Here is a 26,917-nt window from a genome sequence, read left to right on the forward strand (position 1 = left end):
ATCTGTGTGTCCTCTTTGGAGAAGTGTCTAGTTAGATCCTTTGCCCTTTTTAAAATTGGATTGTTTGTCTTCCTGGTGTTAAATTGTATAAGTTCTTTATATATTTTGGAAATTAACCCCTTATCAGATATATCATTGGCTAATATTTTCTCCCTTATCGTGGGTTCCCTTTTCATTTAAAAAAATATATATTTTATTGATTTTTTACAGTGAGGAAGGGAGAGGGATAGAGAGTTAGAAACATCGATGAGAAAGAAACATCGATCCTGCACACTCTCTACTGGGTATGTGCCTGCAACCAAGGTACATGCCCCTGACCAGAATCGAACCTGGGACCTTTCAGTCTGCAGGCCGATGCTCTATCCACTGAGCCAAACCGGTTAGGGCTCCCTTTTCATTTTATTGATGGTTTCTTTTGCTCTGCAGAAGCTTTTTAGTTCGATGTAAGTCCCATTTGTTTATTTTTCCCCCTGTATTTCCCTTGCCCTAGGAAACATATCAGCAAAAATATTACTATGAAAGATGTCTGAGATTCTACTGCCAATGTTTTGTTCTAGGATTTAAAAAATATATATTTTATTTTGACTTTTTAACAGAGAGGAAGGGAGAGGGATAGAGAGTTAGAAACATCGATGAGAGAGAAACATTGATCAGCTGCCTCCTGCACAACCCCACTGGGGATGTGCCAGCAACCGAGGTACATGCCCTTGACCAGAATCGAACCTGGGACCCTTGAGTCCGCAGGCTGATGCTCTATCCATTGAGCCAAACCAGTTAGGGCTGTTCTAGGATTTTTATAAGGTTTCATGACTTACATTTAAATCTTTTATCCATTTGGAGTTTATTCTTATGTATGGTGTAAGTTGGTGGTCTACTTTCATTTGTATGTATGTATCTGTCCAATTTTTCCAACACCATTTATTAAAGAGTCTCTCTTTATCGCATTGTATCTTCTTGCTTCTTTTGTAAAATATTAATTGACCATAAAGGCATGGATTTATTTCTGTGTATGCCTGTTCTTGTGCCACTCCTTTTTTCTCAAGATGTGTGCATGATATATCTTTTGGTATTTTAGGTCTTGCTTTGTTAAAAATTGTATCGGGCAATCCCTGTATTTTAATTGAGATGTTGAGAGTCTATTTATTTTACTTATTGATATGTTTAAATTTAAATCAGCCATCATGCTATTTGTTTTCTGTTTATCTTATTTTTTATTTGTTGCCTTTTTTTTCTGCCTTCTTTTGGATTAATTGGTATGTTTTATGATTCCATTTTATCTCCTTTGTTGGCTTATTAGTAATAACTTTTTTTAGTGGTTACTCTAGAGTTTATAGTATATGTACTTTTAAAACTTATAGTTTATCTTCAAGTAATATTATACTTAATATATAGCATAAGAACATTATGACAGTATATTTCCAATAACTGAATATCAATAGCTTTTGTGCTATTGTTATACATTTTATTTTTACAAATATTATGAACCCATAATATATTATTACTTTTATACTAGAGGCCCAGTGCACGAAAGTCATGCACTGGGTGAGGGGGTCCCTCAGCCTGGCCTGCGCCCTCTCACAGTCTGGGACCTCTTGGGGGATGTCCGGGACCCCTCGCTCCTTACCGCCCGCCTGCTCGCTGCTCCTTACTGCTTGGCTCACTGCTCCTTAGCACTGCTGCGGAGGCGGGAGAGGCTCCCACCACCGCCACTGCACTCACCAGCTGTGAGCCTGGCTTCTGGCTGAGTGGCACTTCCCCTGTGGGAGGACACTGACCACCAGGGGGCAGCTCCTGCATTGAGCGTCTGCCACCTGATGGTCAATGTGCATCATAGCGACTGGTTGTTCTAGTCGTTCTGCCGTAATGGTCGCTTAGGCTTTTATTATATAGATAATTAATTATTTTTGCAGTCCTTTATACTTTTTATTGTGCTTAAATATACATAAATAAAATTTAGCATTATAAGCATTTTAAGTGTAAAATTTCATGGCGTTAAGTACATTTACAATGTTGTGCAACCATCTTCACTATCAATTTCCAGAACTATTTTGTCATTCTACACAGAACCTCGTTCCCATTAAGCAATAATAACTCCTCATTACTCCCTCCCTTCAGTCTCTGGTAACCTCGGTTCTACTTTCTGATTTTATGACTTTGTCTATTCTAGTTACCTCATGTAGGTGGAATCAGACAACATTTGTTCTTTTGTGTCTTATTTCACTTAGCATAATGTTTTCGAGGTTCATCCATGTTATCATGGATATATCAGAATTTCATTTCTTATCCTATATAATAAAGAGCTAATATGCTAAATAGACTGGATGGCGGAACAACCTTCTGGAATGACCTTCCAGAATGACCTTCTGGAACAACCAGTAGGTGGGGCAGCCAATGAGTTAGCTGGTGCTGCGAGGGCTGAGGCAGCCAGGGCTGTGAGGGCTGAGCCCCTTGCATGAATTTCATGCATTGGGCCTTCAGTTAAAGATAAATAATATTTCATTGTGTGTATATACCACATTTTGTTTATTCATTTATCTGTTAATAGATAGAAACATTTCCACCTTTTGTCTATTTGAATAATGCTGTTATGAACATTGATGCACAAGTATCTGTTTTGAATCCCTGCTCTCAATTCCTTTGGGTATTTGACTAAGAGTGGAATTTCTGGATTATATAGCAATTCTATGTTTAATTGTTTGAGGAACTGCCAAACGGTTTTCTATAACAGCTGCATCATTTCACGTTTTCATCAGAAATACACAAGAGTTTCAATTTTTTCAGACTCTCACCAGTACTCATTTTTTATTTTTCTGATAATAGTCATTCTAATGAGTATAAAGTGGTATCTCATTGTGGTTTTGATTTACATTTCCAGAATGGCAAGTAATATTGAGCTTTTTTTCATGTGTTTCTTGGATATTTGTATATCTTCTTGGGAGAAATGTCTATTCAAGTCTTTTGCCCATTTTTTAATAGGTTGTTTTTTAAGTTTAGGAGTTCTTTATATACTCTGGACATTAATCCTTTATCAGGTATATTATTTGGAAATATTTTCTCCCATTTGTAAGGTTGTTTTTTCACTCCCTTGTTAGTGTCCTTTGATACACAAAAGGTATTTTTAAGTTAAATTTAAAAATTTAAAAATATTTTTATTGATTTCAGAGAGGAAGTGAGAAGGAGAGAGAGATAGAAACATCAATGATGAGAGAGAATCATTGATTGGCTGACTCCTGCACACCTTACACTGGGGATCGAGCCCACAATCCAGGCATGTGCCCTGACTGGGAATTGAACCGTGACCTTCTGGTTTATAGTTTGATGCTCAATCACTGAGCCACGCCAGCTGGGCATCTATTTCTTCTTTTGCTGCCTATGCTTTGGGTGGCATATCTAAGAAATCATTGCCAAATCTAATGTCATGAAGCTTGTCTTTTATGGGTTCTTTTAAGAGGTTTATAGATTTACCCCTGACATTCAGATCTTTGATCCACTTTGGGTTAGTTTTTGTATATGTTGTAAGTAGGGATCCAATTTCATTCTTTTGCATGTGGATATCCAGTTTTCCTAGCACTATTGTCAGAAAGACTGTCCTTTCCCCATTGAATGGTGTTCAGACCCTCACCAAATATCATTTGACCATACATGCAAAGGTATATTTCTGGGTTCTCTATTCTATTCCATTGGTCCATATGTCTGTTCTTATGTTAGAACAATACTTCATGTATTAGTTAGCTTTGTAGAAAATTTTGAAATCAGGAAGTGTGAGTCATCCAACTTTGTTATTCTTTTTAAAGACTATATTGACTATTTGAGATTCCATATGAATTTAGGATGAGTTTTCTTTCTGAGAATTTGATAAGGATTGCATTGAATCTGTAAATTGCTTTAGTTAGTATTTTCATCTTAATATTAAGTCTTCTGATTCATGAATACAGGATGTCTATCCTTTTATTTATGTCTTTTAAAAATTTCTTTCTGAGAAGTTTTATAGCTTTCATTGTACAAGTCTTTTTTTTTTTTTTTTTACAGAGAGGAAGAGAGAGGGATAGAGAGTTAGAAACATCGATGAGAGAGAAACATCGATCAGCTGCCTCTTGCACACCCCCTACTGGGGATGTGCCCGCAACCAAGGTACATGCCCTTGACCGGAATCGAACCTGGGACCCTTGAGTCTGCAGGCCGACGCTCTATCCACTGAGCCAAACCGGTTTCGGCACATTGTACAAGTCTTTTACCTCCTTGGTTAAATTGATTCTTAAATATTTTATTCTTTCTGATACTATTATAAATGGAATTGTTTTCTTAATTTCCTTTTCAAATTGTTCATAGGAATACAACAGATATTTGTGTGTTGATTTTTTATCCTACCACTTTTCTAAATTTCTTATTAGCTGTATGTGTGTACACTCTAGGGTTTTCTACATATAAGATCCTATCATCCATGAACAAAGATAATTTTACTTCTTTCTTTCTAGTTTTAATGCCTTTTATTTTTTTCTTGCCTAATTGCTCTGTATAGAACTTCCAATACTATGTTGAATAGAAACAGTGAACGTGGGTATCCTTGTCTTGCTATTGATCTTAGGGGAAAAGCTTTCAGAAGTCCACCACTGAGTATGATGTTAGCTCTGGGGTTTTTGTATGTGATCTTTAGCATGTTGAGGATGTTTTCTTTTGTTTCTAGTTTATTCAGTGCTTTTAATCATAAAAGAATGCTGAATTTTGTCAATGCTCTCACTTTGGCTGATATTCAGAACCCTGGTAGGTTGGTGAGGGCTACATGATGGGATACATCTGCCTAGGAAACTGGGACAGATGTTGCTGGGGCAGGGCCTTGGAACTCTAACCAGGTGAGTGGAAACAAAGTCAGAGCTTAACAGACAGTGACCCTCCAGAGAGTCACACAGACTGGGCTCAATGCTCAGGTAGAAAGTTAGAAAAGTGCAATGTAGACATTACTAGAATTCCCTTGGCTTATCCTCACAAATTCAGTGCCAAATCCAATGTGATAGGTCAAGTCAGATCCCCACAAGAAGTGGGATCTAGGCTGCTGCTAACTTCAGCTGCATTCCGGAAGTGAGATGGCCTGTAGGTGAAGGGTACCAGTGATTCCAGCTTGAGTCCACTTTGTAATAAAATGACTAGAGAATTTGTTCCATAGCCTATGAGAGTATTTTACTTTTTTTATTTTTAAAGATTCTTGAACACTTGTAGATTTTCACCTGACTTCTTACATGATCAATCAGGAACTTTCTTCTATTGTAGGTGTGCTCAGTGCCTCGCCCTTCGCCCATCTGATCCCTTGGTTCGCTTCTGTCAAGATTGTGGCTTTCCTGTTCCACCTGTATTTGGTTGTCGTCTCTCACCCTCAGAAGGAGCTCAGGTGAGCAGCAAAGTCCTTAAAAGTTTCTTTCATTCGGTTACCTGATCTTTATTTGCAGCAGTAGAATAGTACCTGGCATGCACAAACCACAAACATTAAATACTTGTTGAAAATATTACTGGCAGGTTAATCTCTTACTGGCTAACTTCTTACTTAGGAATGAAAAAACTTGCTTGCAATGCCACTTAAAACATTTTTTTTTGTGTGTGTGTGTGTGGCCTTGTAGAAGCACAGGCTCAAAAAGAGTGAAATCTTATTGTTTCAATGATGCATAAATGGATAAATATTAATTTCCTACTTATGTGATATTTCTGTTCATAATCTGGGTATAATAAGGAAATATATTCTAGAAACAAATCATATGTATTAATTACAAGTCTATATATAGTCATAAGATACATCATTCTGTCAAAATAAGCTGTTTATATGGGCTAAAGATAGATTAGTATATCTAAATTTAAAAGTTTAGCCAAGTATAGATAATAATTTATATTATGTTACTACTAAGTTTGCAGTTAGTTAGAAAACATACTTGGCTTACTAAAAATTAGTACCTTCACCAAAACACATTCATCCTTTATTTCCTTGATATTTTTGTTTTCTGGGGGGAATAAAAGAATCTGTGAAATGACAATGAATGTGAAAAATGACTATTTAAAAAAGGTAGACACTGAGAATAAAAGATAGTCATACATAGATACATCAGTAGAGAGTGGAAGCCTTACTGGATCGAGGTATCTGAGCACAATTTCTGGCCATGCACACAGCCTCCGGTCAACTACAGGTATGTGGTAGAGCATTCCATTTTCAGGCTGTTTTCAAATCTGCCCCAGCTTTTACTTTATGCTGAGCTCTATTGTATCTCTATGTACAGACAGGGATGAGTGGGTGGCATGGACCCACTCTGGTTTATGCTGCACATGCACACAGCCTCCGGTCAACTAAAGGTATGTGGAGAGCTGACTGGAGTGATACAGCCACAGGCCAAGGGAAACTTGAGGCTACCAGAAGCTAGGAGAGAGGCGTGGATGGTGCCTTCCCTAGAGGTTCAGAGAGAGCATGGCCTTACCAACACCTTGACTTGTCCCCTATAGTTGACTTACTTCCTCAAACTACCTGTTAAATTCCTGGCTACTTGCTGGTTCATTGATTGCCCTAAACAGAACCACAATCTCAAAATAGTGGAGCCATTGACCCACCCTCTTTGCTTGCCACTGAGATTGTAACCTTAGAAGTGCTCCAAATCAAGTGAGCCCAGTTCACCAGTAGTTACAAAGCCTGTGGTTTTCACAGCCTGCCCTGCCCTGCTGGAGCTACCATGCCAATAAAGCTAGAGGGGGATAGGAGTGGCCCCATGCAAGAACTTGTAGTGTTCCTATTTGAAGTTTAAGTACTTTTCAGTCTGTTGTCTGTCTTTGGTTGATGTTCTGAGTCTGAAATGGTTGTTTTGACAATTTTACCAACTTTATAATTGCTTTTTTGGAGAGAGGATTTATCAACTTCCTCATTGTATTGTGCTGGAAGATGTTTTTTCTTTCTTTTTTTTTTTTACATCTCTGTTTTCTAAAATAAACATGGTTTTAATCTTAATATTAAAAAAATAAGAATAGAGGTAATTACTTTAAAAATGTTTTTACAAAAGCAAATTAAACCTTACATTCTATGATCTACTTATACCTTCAGTTTTTGCATCCCATGACAAACTTGACCTCTTTCTTTGCCCAGTTGGGCTTGTGTGCAGAATGTGGAAGCATGGTGCCCATGAACACTTCCTTCTGTGTGGTGTGTGAGGCTCCTCTTGCTCTGCAGATGCAACCACCGGCCGGCTTCCACTTGAAGGTAATGAAATGCGATTTTGTAAAAACATGAATGAAATATATAGAAAGTAATGTTTGAACAATTGTCTTTCTTCGGTTGATGGAATTGGCTAACAAGTGATAAGCCAATATCTGTGAACAAAATCCATTCGAATTTTTGGAAAGGCATGTTGTCCAAAAGTTTAACTTATCAATGGGATCTATAATATTAAGAAGAATACATATCCAGCAACCATTAATGATAAAAACTCTCAGCAAGTCCTAGCCGGTTTGGCTCAGTAGATAGAACATCGGCCTGCAGACCAAAGGGTCCTGGGTTCAATTCCAGTCAAGGGCACATACTTTAGTTGCAGGCTCCTCCCTGCCTCGGGTCCTGGTTTGGGACTTGTGCAAAAGGCAACCAATCGATGTGTTTCTCTACATTGATGTTCCTGTCTTTTCCTCTTCTACTCTCCCTAAAAATCAATGGAAAAATATCCTCGGGTGAGATTAACAAAAAAACAAACAAGAAACTCTCAGCAAAGTGGGAATAGAGGCATCATACCTCAATATAATAAAGGCCATATATGACAAACCCACAGCCAACATCATACTCAATAGGCAAAAACTAAAAACATTTCCCTTAAGAACAGGAACAAGACTGGAATGTCTGCTTTCACCACTCTTATTACCAAGCCTCTCATGGTAAACAGAAAGCAATGTTTCTAAATGTGGAGAGAACTTTATATATTTACCAATACAGTACTAGCCACAGCAATCAGACAAGAAGAAATAAAAAGGCACCCAAATTGGAAAGGAGGAAGTAAAACTGTCATTATTTGCAGATGACATGATACAGTACATAGAGAACCCTAAAGATTCCACCAAAAAAATTCTAGAATGGATAAATGAATTCAGGAAAGTAGCAGAATACAAAATAAATATCTAGAAATCAGTTGGCTTTTTATACACCAATAATGAAGTATCAGGGAAACTAAGAAAAAAATTCCATTCACAATTGTTTCAAAAAGAATAAAATACCTAGGAATAAATTTAATTAAGGATGCAAAAGACCTGTACTTGGAAAATTATAAGACACTGAAGAAAAAAGTTGAAGAAAATACAAAAAAGTGGAAGCATATACCGTGTTCATGGATAGGAAGAATTAACATTATTAAAATGTGGAATCTAATTACCAAAATGAACTAACAAGCAAAATAGTGACACTCATAGAGAGCATGTGGACAGCTGTCAGTGGCGGTGGAGGGACTGAGAAAAAAAAGAGAGAGAGAAAAACTAAAAAAAAAAAAAAAAGAATACATAGAAATGTGTTCTCTGAACACAGATTTAGAGGACAAATTGCACTACAGCCTACTTAGACAACTTTTTGCTTCATATATTTAAACTTCAACATTGCAATTAATGTTGACTTTTAATCTTGTTCTTAAAGTGGCTTCATGCCTTTGTTTGCTTTATTTGCACAGTTCTTTGCTCAGAGGAACATGAATTTCTTATTCTCTGTTTTCAAGGAGAAAGTAATCTGTCGCACCTGTGGCACAGGGAATCATCCTTACCTGAAATACTGCCTCACCTGTGAGAGCACCCTGCCTTCATCAAAGGAGGTATGTTGATTGCATGTGCCTGTCCTATATTTAGTGGCTGCTAAGGTTCAGTGTTACTGATAATGAATAAATATAATCTGCAGAGCAGGAGCAATGTCTCTAAATGTGGAGAGAACTTTATATATTTACCAATACAAAATTGTTTTCAAAGTCTTCATGGAGATTCAATAAAATCTACAATTTCTTACAATTTTATTTACTAAGTTTGCATGGAAGGCTGGCAGCAGCCATTGGTTAATGGACCCATTCACTTTCATTTACAGTCAGGTATGTCTTTATTTAACTGTACCATGCTATTTTTTGAAATTGAGAACACTGCCGGCACCCACTTCTGGGTTTCCTACCAGCCGATTTCGAGTGTTTAAGGTGAAAGAATAGGAGTATATGCAACTTAAGTAGAGCAAATAGGTTCAGTTTAGATGATCTGTTTTATGTTTATAAAATATTTCTGATGAAGATGAGGTTTTAAAAATTACTTCCAGGTGACTCTTGCCCTGGCCTAACAATACCAAAAAGAAGTCGCTATTTCCTAGCCAACTTAGAAGGAAAAAACTTGACACTTTGGGGGATTTGTTTTCATGTCAGAGAGAGTCCTTGGGAAACTGGACAAATGGGTGATGATTACTGTGGTCAATATGGTTAGTATCAAATGAGGGTGTGTTGGTTTTTCTGGGGTTGCTAAAACAAAGCACCACAAACTGAATGGCCTAAAACAACAGAAATGCATCATCTCACATTTCTGGAGGACAGAAGTCCAAAATCAAGGTGTTGGCAACACCACACTTCCTCTGAAGCTCTAGGGAAGGTACTGTTCATGCCTCTCTCCTAGCATCAAGCTTCCCTTGGCCGGTACACGATTCACTTCAGCCACATGGCCACCTTCTTGCTGTGTGTCTTCACATTTTCTTCCCCCTGTGTGTCTGTCTCTGTGTCCAAACTTCTCTTTTGGACCACCATAATGACCTCATATTAACTTGATTACCTCTATAAAGTTCCTATTTTCAAATAAGTGCATATTCTGAAGTACTGGAGGTTAGGACTCCAACATATCTCTTTGGAGGAGACACTGTTAACCCCATAACAGGGGAGTTGAACAAGATGTCTTTTAAGGTTGTGTCTAATTACTGACAATATAAGATTAGCTGATTTGAAAGAACTCTTTTTGTTACAATCTTTATTGAGGCATAATTTATATTCAGTAAAACGCACTCACTTTATGCAGGTTAATAAATGTCAGTAATTATACATAATCATTTAAACTACCACCACAATGAAGATATACAACAATTTCATTACCCTAAAAAGTTTTCTCATGCCCCTTTGCATTTGCGGTCCTCCCCTGATCACTCCCCCCAGAAAATTCTGATCTCTTTTGACACTGTGGTTTTACCTTTTATAGAAGTATGTAGTGTTTTTTTTTTTTTGTATTTTATTTCCTTCACTTAGCACAATGTTTTTGAGGTTCATTCATATTGTTGTATGTATTAATAACTTTGATCATTGAGTGCTATTCCACAGAATGGATATAAATACAACTATTAACCAAATAATGGGTACTTGTGTTCATTTCTGGTGTCAGGCTATTATAAATAATGCTCTGTGAACATTTATGTACAAAACTTTGTATTGACATAGTTTTCATTTCTCTTGGGTAAATGCTGAGGAGTAAGATATCTGGATACTACCTAAGTTCATGTTTAATTTTATAAGATAATTGCCACACTTTTTTCCAAAATTGCCACCATCAATATACAGAGGTTCCAGTTTCTCTACGTCCTCACCAAAACTTGGTATTATCAGGCATCTCTCTCTCTCTTTTATATATATATATATATATATATATATATATATATATAAATAGCCTAATATGCAAATTGTCCCCTTGGAAGTTCGACTGGGATACCGGGAGTTTGATCGCTTGCTATGACGTGCGCTGACCACCAGGGGGTGGCGTGAAATGAAGGAAGGCCCCAGCCAGCAGCCAGGGAAGGGAGGCCCCGGCCAGCAGCTGGAAGGCCCTGGTCAGTCCTGATGAGTCTACTAGGCCTAGGGACCCTACCTGTGCACAAATGTTGTGCACCCGGCCTCTAGTTTTATTCATTAATTCTTTTTAGGATTTTAATGTCTATGGGATCTGTAGTGTTATCCCTACTCTTTTATTCCTGATATTTGTAGTTTGTGTTCTCTTTCTACCTTACTCTCTTTTCTCTCAATTTCTCTCTCCAGCTAGAAATTTATAAATTGTATTTGATTAGCTTCTAGTTCATTGATTTTCTCTATTTTTTTTTGGGGGGGGTTTCCTTTTTTGAGTATTGCTTTTTATTATTTCCTTTCTCCTCTTTGCTTTGGGTTTAATTTAAAAGGCTTTTTCTAATTTCTTAAGATGAGAACTCAGGTTATCAATTAAAAATTTTTTTCCTAAAAAATAAAAATTGTTTTTCCTAAAAGAAAATATAAATTATCTCTAAGAATTTTTTAGCAACATCCCAGAAATTTATAACAATTGTATTTTTATTATAATTCAGTTCAGTGTTATTATATTTTTATTATAATTTATTTTCTAATTAATTTGTGACTTCTTCAACCTATGATTTATCAGTTGGTTGTTTAATTTCCAAATATGTGATGTTTCCCTTGTTTTTCTTATTGTTACTAATTTATAATTTAATTGCATTGTAGTCAGAGAACATACTCTATATCCATGGTCGGCAAACTGCGGCTCGCGAGCCACATGCGGCTCTTTGGCCCCTTGAGTGTGACTCTTCCACAAAATACCACGGCCTGGGCGAGTCTATTTTGAAGAAGTGGTGTTAGAAGAAGTTTAAGTTTAAAAAATTTGGCTCTCAAAAGAAATTTTAATCGTTGTACTGTTGATATTTGGCTCTGTTGACTAATGAGTTTGCCGACCACTGCTCTATATGATTTGAGTTATTTTAAATTAATGAGAATTTTTTTCCTGACCAGTCTAACCCAGAGCACATACTAGTTACACTTGAAAAGAATATTTATTCTGTCATTGTGGGTATTGTATTCTATAAACATTAATTAAGTCAATGTGTAATGTTACACAGATTTTATATGTCTTTGCTGATCATTGCCTAATTGTTCTAGCAAATGCTGAGAAAGGGTTATTAAAACCTTAAACTATGATTCTGGAATTATTTACTTCTCTCTTTAATTCTGTCACTTTTTACATCATGTATTTTGTTAGGCACATAAACATATCTATTGTTATATCTTCAAGAATAATTTAATTTTTATTGTAACTTTTATACCTTATACGAATATTTATTAAAATATAACATCCAGCCCATTACTACAGCTAGCAAAATTAATAAAAATTAGTTAATAGCCCATCTATAGTCAGATTTCTCAGAGGTGTCTTTTTTTTTTCTCTATCAATTGATATTTTTTTATTTTTTTTTTTAAAAAATTTATTGTTGACAGTATTACAGATATCCCCCATTAATCCCCTTTACCCCTCTCCATCCAGCCCCCACCCCTTCCAGGCCTTCCCCACACTATTGTCTGTGTCCATGGGCTATGCATATATTCATATATGTTTTTTGGTTAATCTTTTCCCTTCCTCTCTACCCCTTCCCATCTGATTTCTGTCAGTCTGTTCCATGCCCCATGCCTCTGGACATATTTTGCTCATCAGTTTATTTTGTTCATTACATTCCACATAGAAGTGAGATCATGTGATATTTGTCTTTTCCTGTCTGGCTTTTTTCACTTAGCACAATAATCTCCAGATCTGTCCTAGCTATCACAAAGATTAAGAAATCCTCCTTTTTACAGCCATGTAGTATTCCATTGTGTAATTGTACCACAGCTTTTTTAATCCATTCATCTACTGATGGGCACTTGGGCTGTTTCCAGATCTTGGCTATTATAAATAACTAGAGGCCCAGTGCATGAAAATTCATGCACTGGAGGGGGGGGTGTCCCTCAGCCCAGCCTGCCCCCCTCACAGTCTGGGAGCCCTCAGGGGTGGGAGGCAGCCTGGTGATCAGGGGAAGGCGATGCCTCCATCACACCTCTGCTGCTGTCACTGCTGGCAGTGCAAGCCTCGGTCGGCCCTGGTTACCTGAGCCTCAGCAGCCCTGGGTGGCTGGGCAGCTGACATCCTAGGCTTGCCTGCGCCTTGGGTGTCAGCTGGGCAGCCAACACTTGAGGCTTGCCTGCGCTTTGGGCCCACCCTAGGTGTCTGGGCAGCCGCCATCCGAGGCTTGCCTGTGCCTCGGGCTGGCTCTGGGCGGCTGGGGGGCTGAGGGGACTGGGGGACTTCAGAGGCAGGTGTGCCACGTGCCTGCCGCCCCGGCGGGGCTGAGGGGACTGGGCGCTGCCATCTTGTGGTTGTGGGCACCACCATCTTTGAGGGTGTGACAGTCAATTAGCATATTCCCTCCTTATTGGCTGTGGACGCCACCATCTTTGTGAGGGTGTCATGGTCAATTAGCATATTCCCTCTTTATTAGATAGGACACTGCTATGAACATAGGGGTGCATATATTATTTCTTTTTTTTTAAATATATTTTATTGATTTTTTACAGAGAGGAAGGGAGAGGGATAGAGAGCTAGAAACATCGATGAGAGAGACATCGACCAGCTGCCTCCTGCACACCCCCTACCGGGGGATGTGCCCGCAACCAATGTACATGCCCTTGACCGGAATCGAACCTGGGACCTTTCAGTCCGCAGACCGACGCTCTATCCACTGAGCCAAACTGGTTTCGGCTATTTCTGATTGAAATTTTGTTATTCTGAGAATATGTTCCCAGAAGTTGGATCACTGGGTCAAAAGGCAAGTTCTATTTTTAATTTTTTTGAGGAAACTCCGTACTGTTTTCCACAATGGCTACACCAGTTTGCATTCCCAGCAGTGAATGAGGGTTCCCTTCTCTCCACATCTTCGCCAGCATTTGTTGTTTGTTGATTTATTGAGGCTAGCCATTCTGGAAGGTGTGAGGTGATATTTCATTGTGGTTTTATTTTTTGTTTTTTTTTAATATATTTTTATTGATTTAAGAGTGGAAGGGAGAGGTGGAAAGAGATAGAAACATTAATGATGAGAGAGAATCATTGATGAGCTGCCTCCTGCAGGCCCCACACTGGGAATGGAGCCCACAACTCAGGCATGTGCCCTGGCAAGGAATTGAACCGTGACCTTCTTGGTCATAGGTCAATGCTCAACCATTGAATTATGCTGACCAGACTCTCGCTGTGGTTTAATTTGCATCTCTCTGATGATTAGTGACATTGAGCATCTTTTCACATGTCTATGGGCCATTTATATGTCCTTGCTGGAGAAGTGTCTATTCAGGTCCTTTGCCTCTTTTTAAATTGAATTCTTTGTTTTCTTGGTGTTGGGTGATTTTTTTACATTTTGTCTTCTAATTTACTGATTTGATCCTCTACTTTGTCCAGCCTATTTGCTATTCCTTCCAGTGTATTCTGTATTTCAGATATGGCATTCTTCATTTCCAACTGATTATTTTTCATGGTTTCTATGCCCTTTTCATGCTGTTGTTACTCTCACTAAGTTCTTTAAGCATCCTTATAACCATTACTTTGAACTCTATATCTGATAAATTGCTTGCCTCAATTTCATTTACCTGTTTTCCTGAAGATTCCTCCTTTTCTTTCATTTGGGCCTGTTTCTTTGTCTCCCCATTTTCACTGTCTCTTTGTGTTTGTTTCAATGAATTACATAGAACTGCTATGACTCCCTGATTGAAGTGGCCTTCTGTAATAGTTGTCCTTTGGGACCTAGTGGTGCAACCTCCTGAGCTGAGTGCTCTAGGAATGTCCCTTGTGTGGGTTGTTTGGACCCTGTTGTAATTGGGTCTTGATTGCTGTTGGCCTGTTTGTGGGTGGGATTGACCCTCAGGCTGGCTGACTATGAAGCTCAACCCCAACCCTGCTGTGCAGTTGGTCTCAAGGTGTTCACTCTGTTCACTGTTTATGTCCACATCTACTAGACCTGTATGTGTGCGGGAGGGACCAATCTGTGTAAACGGGTCAGCTTCTTTCAGCTTAGAGCTGGGGCAGATCTGTGGTTGGACAGAGGCTCCCTGAGGTCTGCTTTCCCCATCCCCCCTGAGTCTTCCTCCAGAAACTTCCAGAGTAGCCTGGCTCAGGCTAGTGGGCCCTCTCCTTGGAGCTAACACAGTCAGCTACTCAATGAGGGGAAATTAGTTTCTGCTTTAAATCAAACTCCTTAGTCTATATAAGAGACTCCAACTCTAGTTTCCCCTAAGGGGGCTTAGGTTCAGGTTGGGTACAGCCTGCAGGCTCCGCTTCAGGAGCAGGTTCAGCCACCCCGGGCTCAGGGGCTTGATCAAAAGATTCTCCATTTGAGGATGGTCCCGGCCCAGGCACCCACCCCCGACAGAACTGAGCCTAGCAACCAGACCAGTAGGGTTATCTAGGACTTCACAGGGCTAACCAAACAGTCTCCTGTTTGGGTAGTGTTTGCAGCTTGCAGGAGGGGACGTGGACTCTACCTGTCCTTCCTGGTGGAGCTCACAGGGAGCTCAGATCAGCCTCCCCACAATGTAGTCACAGAGCCCAGCACTCACCCATCTGTCTCCCCAATAGGAGCCTGCCTGTGGCTTCTATCTCTGCACATCACTGGTGCCCTCGCGCCACAAGACCAAGCAGGAGGGGTCCCTCTTAATTTCTTTATTAACCATGTAATTGTGTAAAGCAGAAATCACAAAATTTTCATATTGTTTATATACATATAAACATACATATAAATGTAACATAAAGGATAAGGGGTAGAAAGATATGAATCTATATGGTGACAAGATTTTTGTATTTTAACTGATGGGATACAGTAATAACTAATTAGAATGAAAAAGTAAAGATGTTTATTTTAATCACTAGGGCTCTTACTAAAAAATAATGCCAAAAATACTACAAAAAAGATAATAGAAACATTAAAATGTAATTCTGAAAAGTATCCTAATTACCCAAAAAGGCAGGAGTATAGAAACAAAGGAAACAAAACAGAAGGCAGAAGTAGAAATCAAATAATAAAATGTCAATCAAAACCCAACCATATTGCCCTGGCTGGAGTTTCTCTGTGGTTAGAGCATCTACATACTCACTGTAGGGTTGCAGGCTTGATGCCTGGTCAAGTGCATGTATCTGGGTTGCAGGTTCTATCCCAGCCCTGGTCGGGGCGCATGTAGGGTGGGCATGAGAGGCAACCAATCTATGTGTCTCTCTCTGTGACTTACACCATACACAAGGATAAATTCAAAATGGATAAAAGACTTAAATATAAGTCACAAAACCATAAACATCCTTAGGAGAAAACATAGACAGTAAAGTCTCAGACATTTCTTGCAACAATGTTTTTGCTGACATGTCTCCTAGGGCAAGAGAAACTCAGGAAAAGATAAACAGATGGGACTACATTAAGCTAAAAAGCTTCTGCACAGCTTAAGAAACCATCAACCAAATGAAAAGAGAACCCACTGTATGGGAAAAGTATTCACCAATGATATATGCTATAAGGGGTTAATTTTCAAAATATATGAAGAACTTACACAACTCAACATCAAAAAGACAAACAATACAATACAATTAAAGAATGGGCCAAGATTCTGAATAGATTCCTCTCCAAAGAGGACATACAGATGGCTAATAGACATATGAAAAAATGCTCAAGGTCTCCAATCATCAGAGAGGTGCAAATTTAAACTACAATGAGGTGTCACTTCACACCTGTCAATATGGCCACTACCAATAAATCAACAAGTGCTGGCGAAGATGTGGAGAAAAGGGAACACCAGTGCATTGTTGGTTGAAATGCAGAATGATGCAGCCGCAATGGAAAACAGTATGGAGTTTCCTCAAAAAATTAAAAATGGATCTGCCTTTTGACCCAGTGATCCTACTTCTGGGAATATATCCTAAGAATCCTGAAACACCATTCAGAAATAATATATGCACTGCTATGTTCATAGCAGTGTTGTTTACAATAGCCAAGACCTGGAAACAGCCCAAGTACCCATCAGCAGATGAGTGGATAAAAAAAACTGTTGTACATTTACACAATGGAATACTACACGGCTATAAAAAAGAAGGAACTCGTACCCTTTGCAACAGCATGGGTGGATCTAACTAAGCAAAATAAGCCAGTCTTGGTAGACAAATACCATATGATCTCACTCTGTGGAATCTAATGAACTAAATAAACTGATGAACAAAATGGGACCAGAAGCATAGATACACGGAACAGACTGGCTGGTGCATGAGGAGAGGAGTATAGGGGAGACTGGATAAAAAAGTGAAGCAATTAGCTAAAGAACATATATGCATACCCCATGGATATGGACAATAGTATGATGATTGCCAAGGAAGGGGGAGGTGGAGGTTGGCAAAGGGGTGGCATAGGGGAACACGTGTAGTAGTGTCAACATTAAAAATGTTTAACAAAAAAATAAAATAAAAAGAATAAAAACAGTTTGACACCACCCCCCCCCCAAAAAAAAAAAGAATTTAAGAGGGGGAAAAACCAAAAAGATAAAAACTATTTTTGTGTATATTGACACAGATATTTACCATTATCTGATGTTCTTTACCCTTATCTGAAGATCTGAATTTCTCTCTAGTATCATTTCCCTTCAGACAGAACTCTATGATTTCTTATAGTTCAGGTCTCCTGGCAATGAACTGTCTTAGTTTTCTTTTATCCAGAATGTTTTTATTTTGCCTTCTTTCTTAAAGGGTATTTTTGATGGATATATAATTCTGTGTTGACAGTTACTTTATTTCAGAACTTAAAGGATGGATGTTCTACTTTCTCCATGGTTTCTGATCAGAAGTTTCATGTTAATCAAATTGTCATTACCATGTATAGGGTGTGTAATTTTTTTCTTGCTGCTTTTAAAATTTGCTTTTTATCCTTGGTTTTCAAAGATTTGCCTATGATGTATCACAGTATGAACTTCTCTGATTATTCCAGTGCTCATTGAGCATCTTGTAACTGAACATTTCTATCTTTAAATTTGGGAATTCTTCAGCTATGATTTATTTAATGATTTTTTTTACTTATCATCTATTCTCCTTCTTGATTCCATATATACATCTGTCAAATTGTTTGATATAATTGATCTTTTGGGTTCTGTTCATTAAAATTCTTTCCCTCTCCTTTATATGGTATAATTTCTATTGATCTAGTTTCAAGTTTATTTACTCTTTCCTTTATCATCTCTTCTATCTATTAACTACATCCAATAAATATTTTATTTTAAATATTGTATTTTTCTCTTTTTATTGTTTCTGTTTCTCTCCAGAGATCTATCTTTATATGCATAGTGGCAAGAATGTATGCTTTAAAATTCTGGTTACTAGTTCCAGCATCTGATTCATCTCAGGGTTGGACTTAATTGATTTTGAGAGGCATTAAGTTCTAGTTCATTCTAGGCAGTGCATTCCCCAAACCAGTCATGTATATTATTGTCTGCTAAATAAAAACAAAACAAAAAAACAAGAACTGCTGAGCTGCATTGAGTGTTCTGTGCATGTGTGTTCATAGGTCAGTAAGAGATGTAAGTACACAGAATTCGGGGATCTCTTCTCTGTCTTCTTTCTGAGAACCCCCTACCTTTTCAGTAGCCAAATATTACCCTGCTTCAGTCTTTTGGTTCTCTTACCCAGAAATACATTTCCTACCTTTTTACATGCACTATGTGGACTACCCTTAGCACCATGCTAAAAGGAAAATAACTTTGTATAATCCCCTTCCTCCTGTAGGTACTTGCTGCAAGAGTCTATCTGCTTCTGTTCATTCTCCAGTGCCTGTATTTGCATTATGAGCAGGTTTTAGAATTCTTTTCTGTGTGGAATCATTTGGTATGGTCTTACTCCATCATTACCAGAAGGAAAATCTGTAGTTTTTTTCAAAGATGACTTTATAATATGTGTGTGTGTGTTTTCAGAACTGCTAATGAGCTGACAAGTTTAATAAGAAAACCCACCTATTCCCAAATCAAATCAGATGCAATTTTAGGGTAGGATTTTGTTAACTGCTATTTGTTTATCTCTCTAAATTAACTTGTCTTCAGACTGTATGTCACTCTCCCATCATGAAATTGCACTTGATAATTTTCCAAGGCACCAGAGAGAAAAATAGTGAGATTGGAAAAGCATAAACAAAGAAAACTGGTTCTTTGGAATTCTTGGGGTGATCTTGCAGATAGATTGAAGTAAATTGCCAAACAAAAAAATTTATTTTCTCAGGCATCTTAGAAGTCTTAGAAATAGTAAAATAAATTGATTTGTCAGTGATGTGGTTGTTTCTGGGTCTCACTTATCAACAAAACTATTTCATGAACAAGTACAAAATTGAGTTTGTTTTCAAACTTGTATTTCTATTTGAATAGTATATCAGAGTTTAGATGTCACAATGAGAGTATTTATCATTGAAGTGCCATTAAAGTAACAGTGCATGTTCAATCTGATAGCTGTATGCCTTTTCTTTGTTTAGCACCATTAATTTGAATGTGGTAAGATTACTTTTATTTTTTTAAAGCAGTGTTATATTTTTAAAAATTCACTTGTCCTGGCTGGTGTGGCTGGGTTGGTTGATCGTGGTCCCGTTTACCAAAAGGGTCACTGGTTCGATTCCAGGGCAGGATACATGCCCAGGTTGGAGGCTTGATCCCCAGTGAGGGGCATGCAGGAGGCAGCCGATTGATATTTTTCTCTCATATTGATATTTTCTCTCTCTTTTCCCTTCCTCCCTCCCTCTTTAAAATCAATAAAAACATATATTTTTTAAATTCACTTAAATAGTAGGTGTATTTAAGCAAAAGATCTGAAGGCTTTATATTTAGAAACTCAGATCAGCAAGTTTTATCAAAACCCTCTTTTAACAGGATAAATTGAAATTTAAGTCTGAAGCAAAAGTGTGCAAAGGGTTTCTATTTCGATTTATCCCAAGGCATCTCCCTCAACTTCGCATAAATGGACTGAGGGTCGGTGTACACAAAGCAGATCTTCCTGCTCAGTCTCTGGATGTTGGGGGCTGGCTGTGGCCTCTGTCTGTTTTAAGATAACAGAACAGTCCCCAGAGTAAAACAGGATAGAGCTGGGCAAATAAAGTTAACTGAAATAATGATGTTTGAGGGGAAATTGCCCTTAGAAAGCATTTTGCCTAGTGTACACATTCTTAGTAGTAGTATACATGGAAGGTATGACCATACCATATTTAGTTATTGATTGAATCAATTACTCATTGATTATTCCTCCATTCAGTAACTACTTAAATGACTCCCATGTGCTAAAGTACCAGGCACTATGCTGGTAGGGAAAAAAGGTGAAATGGTAGTCCTTTTCCTTAAAGAAATCAGGATCTAGTGGAAAGAAAGATGAGAAGGGAAGGAAGCTGACCTATGGAGCTTGACCCTGTGCTAAGTGTTCTTACATATTTAATTTTCATTAATCATGGGGGATCCCCCTACAGACCTGTGAGAAAGCTGTTGTATTGAAAGGGATTTGTGGAGTCATGGGTAAAAGTTAGGGCCTGGGTTCAAATCTTAGGTCTTACCCTATCTGTGCTTCAGTTTCCCTTTCTGTAAAACAGAGATGATTATGGCATCCACCTCACAGGTCTGTTGTGCGAATTGATGTGAGGGTATAAGGGCCGTGTGCAGAACAGTGCCTGCACGTAGTAGGTAACTATGTAGCAATGATGAATAATATTATCCTTAGTTGTTTGATGAGGAAATCTTTTTTAAAAATATATTTTATTAATTTTTTACAGGGAGGAAGGGAGAGGGATAGAGAGTTAGAAACATCAATATGAGAGAAACATCGATCAGCTGCCTCCTGAACACTCCCTACTGGGTATGTGCCCACAACCAAGGTACATGCCCTTACCCGGAATCGAACCTGGGACCCTTCAGTCCATAGGCTGATGCTCTATCCACTGAGCCAAACCGGTCAGGGCGAGAAAAATCTTTTACTAGGCAATACAAGTAAGTAGTAGGAGCAAAGATTCTAATATAGGTCTACCTATCAAAGTCTCAGAAATTCTTATGAAACAATTCTATCTTCCTTCCCAAAGTAATTCTTTACATGTGTCAGCAATGGAAAATAAATTAATATTTCCAGATGGAAACTGGAACCCCAAATGATAGAAGATAAACTTCAATGGTGACACCTTAGGTAGCTCAGCTGTCCTTACACTCTTCCTTCGTTAATGTTGGTATAGTAAATCCACAATAGGCTTGCTACCTCTGGTATTAAAGATACTAAAGAATATTAAGTTGTGTAAGGCAGCAGTTTCGTCAACTTTCTGTGAAGGAATGCATGCTCTTTGTACAAATTTATTAACTGGTGAAGCTTATGATAGTTTTTCTCTTTTGTGCGGAAATACCTTATTTCCAGGTCTTGTGTTGATTTGGGGCTTTTTTCTTTTCTGTGGGAGGGGGATTGGAGAATATAGTATTAATCTGCCTGTCAATGCCGTTGTGTTCACTAGTCCATGTGCAGTGGAGATAAAGCTGGTCCTGGGCCCACTCTGAAAGGGGAGACCATTTCCTGCTCCAAATGCGGTCGCCAGAACCGCCCGGGTGCTTTCTTCTGTGACTGGTGTGGAGCCACGGTGGGTATTTTAACACTGAGCTTCTTTGTGCAGAGCCCCTCACCCCAACCCTAGAAAGAGCCAGGCTCCCCCTCTTCCACGACCTTGCTGAAATCACATCTTGGGATTTGGGTCCTGGCACCTAAGAATCTGGAGACAAGGATAATTAATTCTCTTAAATTGAGAATGTTCTCTCATTGCTGTTTTAATTTGTATGTCTTTGAGGTTAAACATTTTCACTCATTTGTTGACTGTTGATATTTTTTCTTTTGTGAATTGTCTGCTTACCTTTTTAATAAAACACTCAAAGTTATTTATCTGAGTGTTTTATGTAAATAATACAGAAGATTTAGTGAAGGGTTAGTCTTTCTTCTCATCCCAGTCCCACAGTTCCTTTCCCTAGAAGCAATCATTGTTACTTAGTTTGTGAGCTGTTCTTTCAGCCATTCAATGCATTAATAAGTAAACTGTGGTAGTTTAGATATATTGCACCTAGCAATATATCTAGTTAGTAACCTCCTCATTCTTTTCAGCGTTTTATAATATTTCACTATCTGTATGTACCATGATATAATTAAGCCATACTCACTTGCTGGACATTTAGATTGTTTCCAGTTATTTTCTCTAAAATCACAATCCTTCAGGGAATGGTCTTGAATACACTTCTGTGTGTACTTGTCCATCCATGGGATAAAATACACATTTATTCTAAAAGGTAGAATTGCAGGGATAGAGGGTATGGCATGTATTATTTTGATGACTGGTATGGAAATAATTTATATGGGAAAAGTATGACCCTAATATATATGAAATTATAAAAATATTTTCTGTCCTCTAGCCTGTCGTTGCTACCTGCTTCTCTGTTTGCCTCAAATGTGGGGCCAACAATCACCCATCTGCCCGATTCTGTGGCTCCTGTGGTATTTACCTGAAGTCCTTGGCAAAACTTAGCGTGGACAACAGCCGGGCTCTAGCTGCTGGAGAGCCGGGCCATTTTGCTGAGGTAAGGCCTCCACTGTAAGAACTGGTGCCTGGGAAGAGGCTGTATGTGAATTTGTGTACTCTACTCTATTAATTAACCCAGGGAAAGAGAGCCAAAACATTTAGACCTTTCACATGGATTTTTCAACTAGGTGTGGGAATAAAATTAATTAATTTGGGTTTTAAACACTGGAGTGATTTCTTCACAAATCAAATATATATCATTTATTTACCATAGATTGAAGTCTAATTGCATTTGCAAGGCAATAGATACAATATCTTTTAGGAGAAGTGGATTTAAAATACGTATATGAGATAGTAAGTGGCCAAGGGATGGGGCTAGGAGTTGCTGGGAAAACAGAAGAAAGGAAGATGAGTCAAGGGCTGAAAACCCTCTTTTAGGTTAAAATACTGTTGTTGTTGTTTTTTGAGATACTTTTACTTCTGATTACAATTATTTTCCGTGGGTAATCTGAAGGATTAATTAAATTATATTATAATATTTTATGTTTCTGCCTCACTTGTAGTCCCGATCTGCCTGGCAGTCCCTAAATGTTCCTTTACCCAAACATGATGGGACTAAGAAGAATGTAGGTACACAGACCACTGGCCTGTTCTACCCATCTGGCAACCTACTAGCAAAAAAGGAACTGGAAATGGCTTCTCATCAGCAGAGGCAGGAGAAAATGAGTGACCATAAGCCTCTCCTTACAGCCGTCAGCCCAGGAAGAGGTGAGGATAAAAATATGCTTTCTTGTCAGGAGGGAATTCACTCACTCTTTCTTTGAAAGAAAATCTCAATTTTTCTTCCTTTAGATTTATTTTTATATATAAGAAATAAGTTTCTTTATTTTACTTTTTTAAAGTAATTTGAATTAAACTGCTCTTCCTTTAACATTTAGTATTGTGATGTTTTGACTCACAGTCCCCTCATCTAGTCTGTAAATTAAATAGCACACATGGACTTCTATTATGGCAGAAATGTTAACCTGTCGTTATTGCTGTTTGCTATTATCTCTATGTTATTGTGGTAACATTGACATAACAATTCACCCTTTTAACCATTTTAAAGTGTACAATTCAGCAAGCTTTAGTACATTAGCAATATTATACAACCTTCACCACTCTATGTCCAGAACTTTTTATCACGCCAAAGTAAACCCTATTCTCTTTAAGCAGTTACTTCCCACATCTCCTCTCCCAAGTGCTTGGCAACTATGAATCTACTTTCTATGCTTATGGATTTACCTGTTCTGGACATTTTATATAAATGGAAGCATATATGGTCTTTTGTGACTGGCTTCTTTCACCTAGTATAATGTTTTCAAGGTTCATCCATATTTTGGCATGTTTTAGCTTTTCATTCTTTTTTATAGTTGAATAATAATCTATTATAAGGATTTATGACATTTTGTAGATTCATTTATCAGTTGGTGGACATCTGAGTTTTGTTCATCTTTTGGTTATTATGAATAATACTGCTGTGAACATTTATGTATAAGTTTTTCTGTGGTCATGTTTTCATTTCTCTTGGGTATATACATAGGAGTGCAATTGCTGGGCCAAATGATAACATTATGTTTTAACATTTCCATACTACTTTCCAACGTGGCTGCACTATTTTACATTCTGCCCAGCACTGTATGAGGGTTCTGATTTCTCACATCTTTGCCAACACTTACTATATTTTCATTGTCGCCATCCTCGTAGGTGCAACGTGGTCCCTCATTGTGCTTTTAATTAATATTTCCCTGATGACTAATGATATTGTCTTTTCATGTGCTTCTTGGCCATTATATTTTTTCTCTGGAGAAATGTCTGTTCAGATCCTTTTTCCATTTTTAAAGTCGGTTGCTTGTCTTTTGTAATTGAGATGTTCAAGAGTTCTACATATTGATAGGGATGTATACATTTGCCAAAGTTCAAATTGTAAATTTTGTATACAGGTTATGTAAATATATATGTTAATACTCATATGTTAATACTCATCCAGGGTATCTTTTTAGAGGGAGAAAAAGGGAGAGAGAGAGAGAGAGAGAGAGAGAGAGAGAGAGAGAGAGAGAAACATTGATCGCTTGTCCCCTGTACGAACCCCAAATGGAGATTAAACCCTCAACCTAGATATGTGCCCTCACTAGAAATCAAACCTGCAACCCTTTGTTGCATAGAATGAAGCTCCAACCAACTGAGCCACCTGGCCAGGGCTCAAATTGTACATTTTAAATAGGTGCATTTTACTCATGTTATATCTCAATATGGTTACTTTAAACATAATTTTAGAAGAATAAATGAAAAAGACCCAATGCGCAAAAATCAAAATATGTTTTTTTTGAGACTCTAGAATATTCTATAATTAATCGTGTGTAAAAAGAATCTGGGAACAAAAATGGAACTTATAGTACATAGCTGAGGTTAAAGTAAGTAAAAACCATCACAAAGTTTGGCAAAGGAAAACAACCTTTCTGAGAATACATGATCCACATCAGCATTTTCTTTCTTAGCCTCAGAAGAATTAACCATGTGGATGGGTTTCTCTTCTTCTTTAGGATACTGGAGAAAACAGTTGGATCACATCTCTGCTCACCTCAGGGCTTATACTCAGAACAACTCTGAATTCCGGGCCTTGATTGCCGAACCCAGGATGGGAAAGGTCAGTGGACTTTGAATGGAACTTCCACCTCACAGTGTCCCATGGGATCAGGCTGAAGTACCCTCCGCCAACTTCACCTGAAATTGTTCTTTGCTTGGCTCCTTTCTCTTTCCTATCCTGCTTTCTACATTTCCTTACTATCCTCCCCTGCAGGCACTGCCTTTATAAATCACCTGCACATGAGTCTTGTCATAGGGTCTGCTCCTGGGCACCTGACCTAAGGCAGTAAATTGTGAGCATCCACATGCTGTGGAAATCCTGATGGTCAGAGCTAAATGACCCAGAATAGATTAATCCAGCCAAATTGTCTTCTTAAACTCTATACTATATTATGAGATTTAACCATATAACAATATATGTATCATGTTTATCATCTCTAGTCCTCAAAACAAACCTGCAAGGTAAGAGTATTAGCACTGTGGCAGTTTTTTAAAACATGGCCACAGATTCTTCGACAGTCTTCCCTTTAGAAGATGGAATCTGTATCTCCTCACCTTGAGTCTGGTGGGCTTGTGACTGTTGGGCAAGAGTATGTAAGAAATGATGCTATGGGAGTCCCAAGTTGTGGTCATGTAGGCACGTGGCTTCCTCTGGTTTGGCATGCTCATCTCAAAACTCCTTGGAGCCCAGCTCTCCTGCTGTGAGAAACCCAAGCCCAAGGCGTGGCCACATTGGTGCACCCATCTGCAGCTCCAGATGAATTCAATCCTAGAGTCATCCCAGCTCAGGCAATGAGTGATGAGACTTTAGGTCATTCCAGTTCCCAAACATGAAGCAACCTCTAGCCATGTGAGTCTTTGCAGCTGAGGCCTCAGATGTATGGAACAAAAACAAGCCATTGCTGCTGGGCCCCATTGGAATCCATGAACATGTAAAAATGGGAGCTGTTTGATGTGACTGAGTCTGGGATTTTTTACACTGCAGTAGAAAATCAGAACAAACCTTACCTGACACCCAGGGACACTGGCTCAGAGAGGTTTGGTGACATCCCTAGAACCACACTGCTAAGTCTTGGGGGGGATTCAGGCTTTGAAGCAGGTCTGTCAAACCCCAAACATCATGCCCTTTATCTGCTGTTATAAGAGATGCCTTGTAAGAAGACCTGTTCCTCTGTCACGAGACTAGAGGAACCTTTGAAAATCAGACTGTCTGCTTCTCTGCCACTAAAAGGCCAACATTGAAACTATTCCATGGTCAAGTATTGCTCAATTTCCTTTGATCATCTATTTTGATAGTTTATTAGTTTTTTTGGCCTAATCCAGGGGTCTGCAAACTATGGCCTGTGGGACAATTCTAGCCTGCCATCCAATTTTATAAATAAAGTTTTATCAGATTGCAGCTATACTCATTCATTTACTTAATTTCTGTAGCTGTTTTTGTGTTACAATGGCAATGCTGAGTATTCATGACAGAGTCTCTATGGCCTACAAAACCTAAAACATTTACTATATGATCCTTAAAGCATTTGCTGATCTCTTGATCTCTGGTTTGATCTAAATCCCTCCCACTGCTTACAGAGAAAGCTGCTCAACTATAATACACTAGAGGCCCAGTGAATTGGGGAGGGGAGGGGTCCCTCAGCCTGGCCTGCACCCTCTCACAGTCCGGACCTGTCGGGGAATGTCCCCCGGGGCATCGGGCCTAAGCCAGCTGGTGGACATCCCTCTTACAGTCAGGGATCTTGCAGTCTGGGACCACTTGCTCCTTACTGCCTGCCTGCAGTGGAGGCGGGAGAGGCTCCCGCCACAGCTGCTGCACTCACCAGCCGTGAGCCCAGCTTCTGGCTGAGTGGCGCTCCCCCTGCGGGAGCGCACTGACCACGGGGGCGGGGAGGCCAGCTCCTACGTTGAGCGTCTGCCCCCTAGTGGTCAGTGCGC

The 26,917-nt window shown here is 38.7% G+C and overlaps 1 protein-coding gene across 1 annotated transcript in view; it reads left to right on the top strand.

Moving 5' to 3' along the window:
* DZANK1 (double zinc ribbon and ankyrin repeat domains 1) overlaps positions 1-26,917 on the top strand; it is a 65,686-nt gene that overhangs the window by 17,982 nt on the left and 20,787 nt on the right. Inside the window, exons 7-13 of the mRNA XM_028144906.2 lie at positions 5,266-5,383; positions 7,109-7,222; positions 8,709-8,801; positions 21,308-21,430; positions 22,248-22,412; positions 22,918-23,122; positions 24,937-25,040. Coding sequence (XP_028000707.1) covers positions 5,266-5,383; positions 7,109-7,222; positions 8,709-8,801; positions 21,308-21,430; positions 22,248-22,412; positions 22,918-23,122; positions 24,937-25,040 — 922 coding nt within the window. The remainder of the gene's footprint in view (positions 1-5,265; positions 5,384-7,108; positions 7,223-8,708; positions 8,802-21,307; positions 21,431-22,247; positions 22,413-22,917; positions 23,123-24,936; positions 25,041-26,917) is intronic.

This window comes from Eptesicus fuscus, chromosome 12 (assembly GCF_027574615.1).
Source record: "Eptesicus fuscus isolate TK198812 chromosome 12, DD_ASM_mEF_20220401, whole genome shotgun sequence".
Classification (NCBI taxonomy): domain Eukaryota; kingdom Metazoa; phylum Chordata; class Mammalia; order Chiroptera; family Vespertilionidae; genus Eptesicus; species Eptesicus fuscus.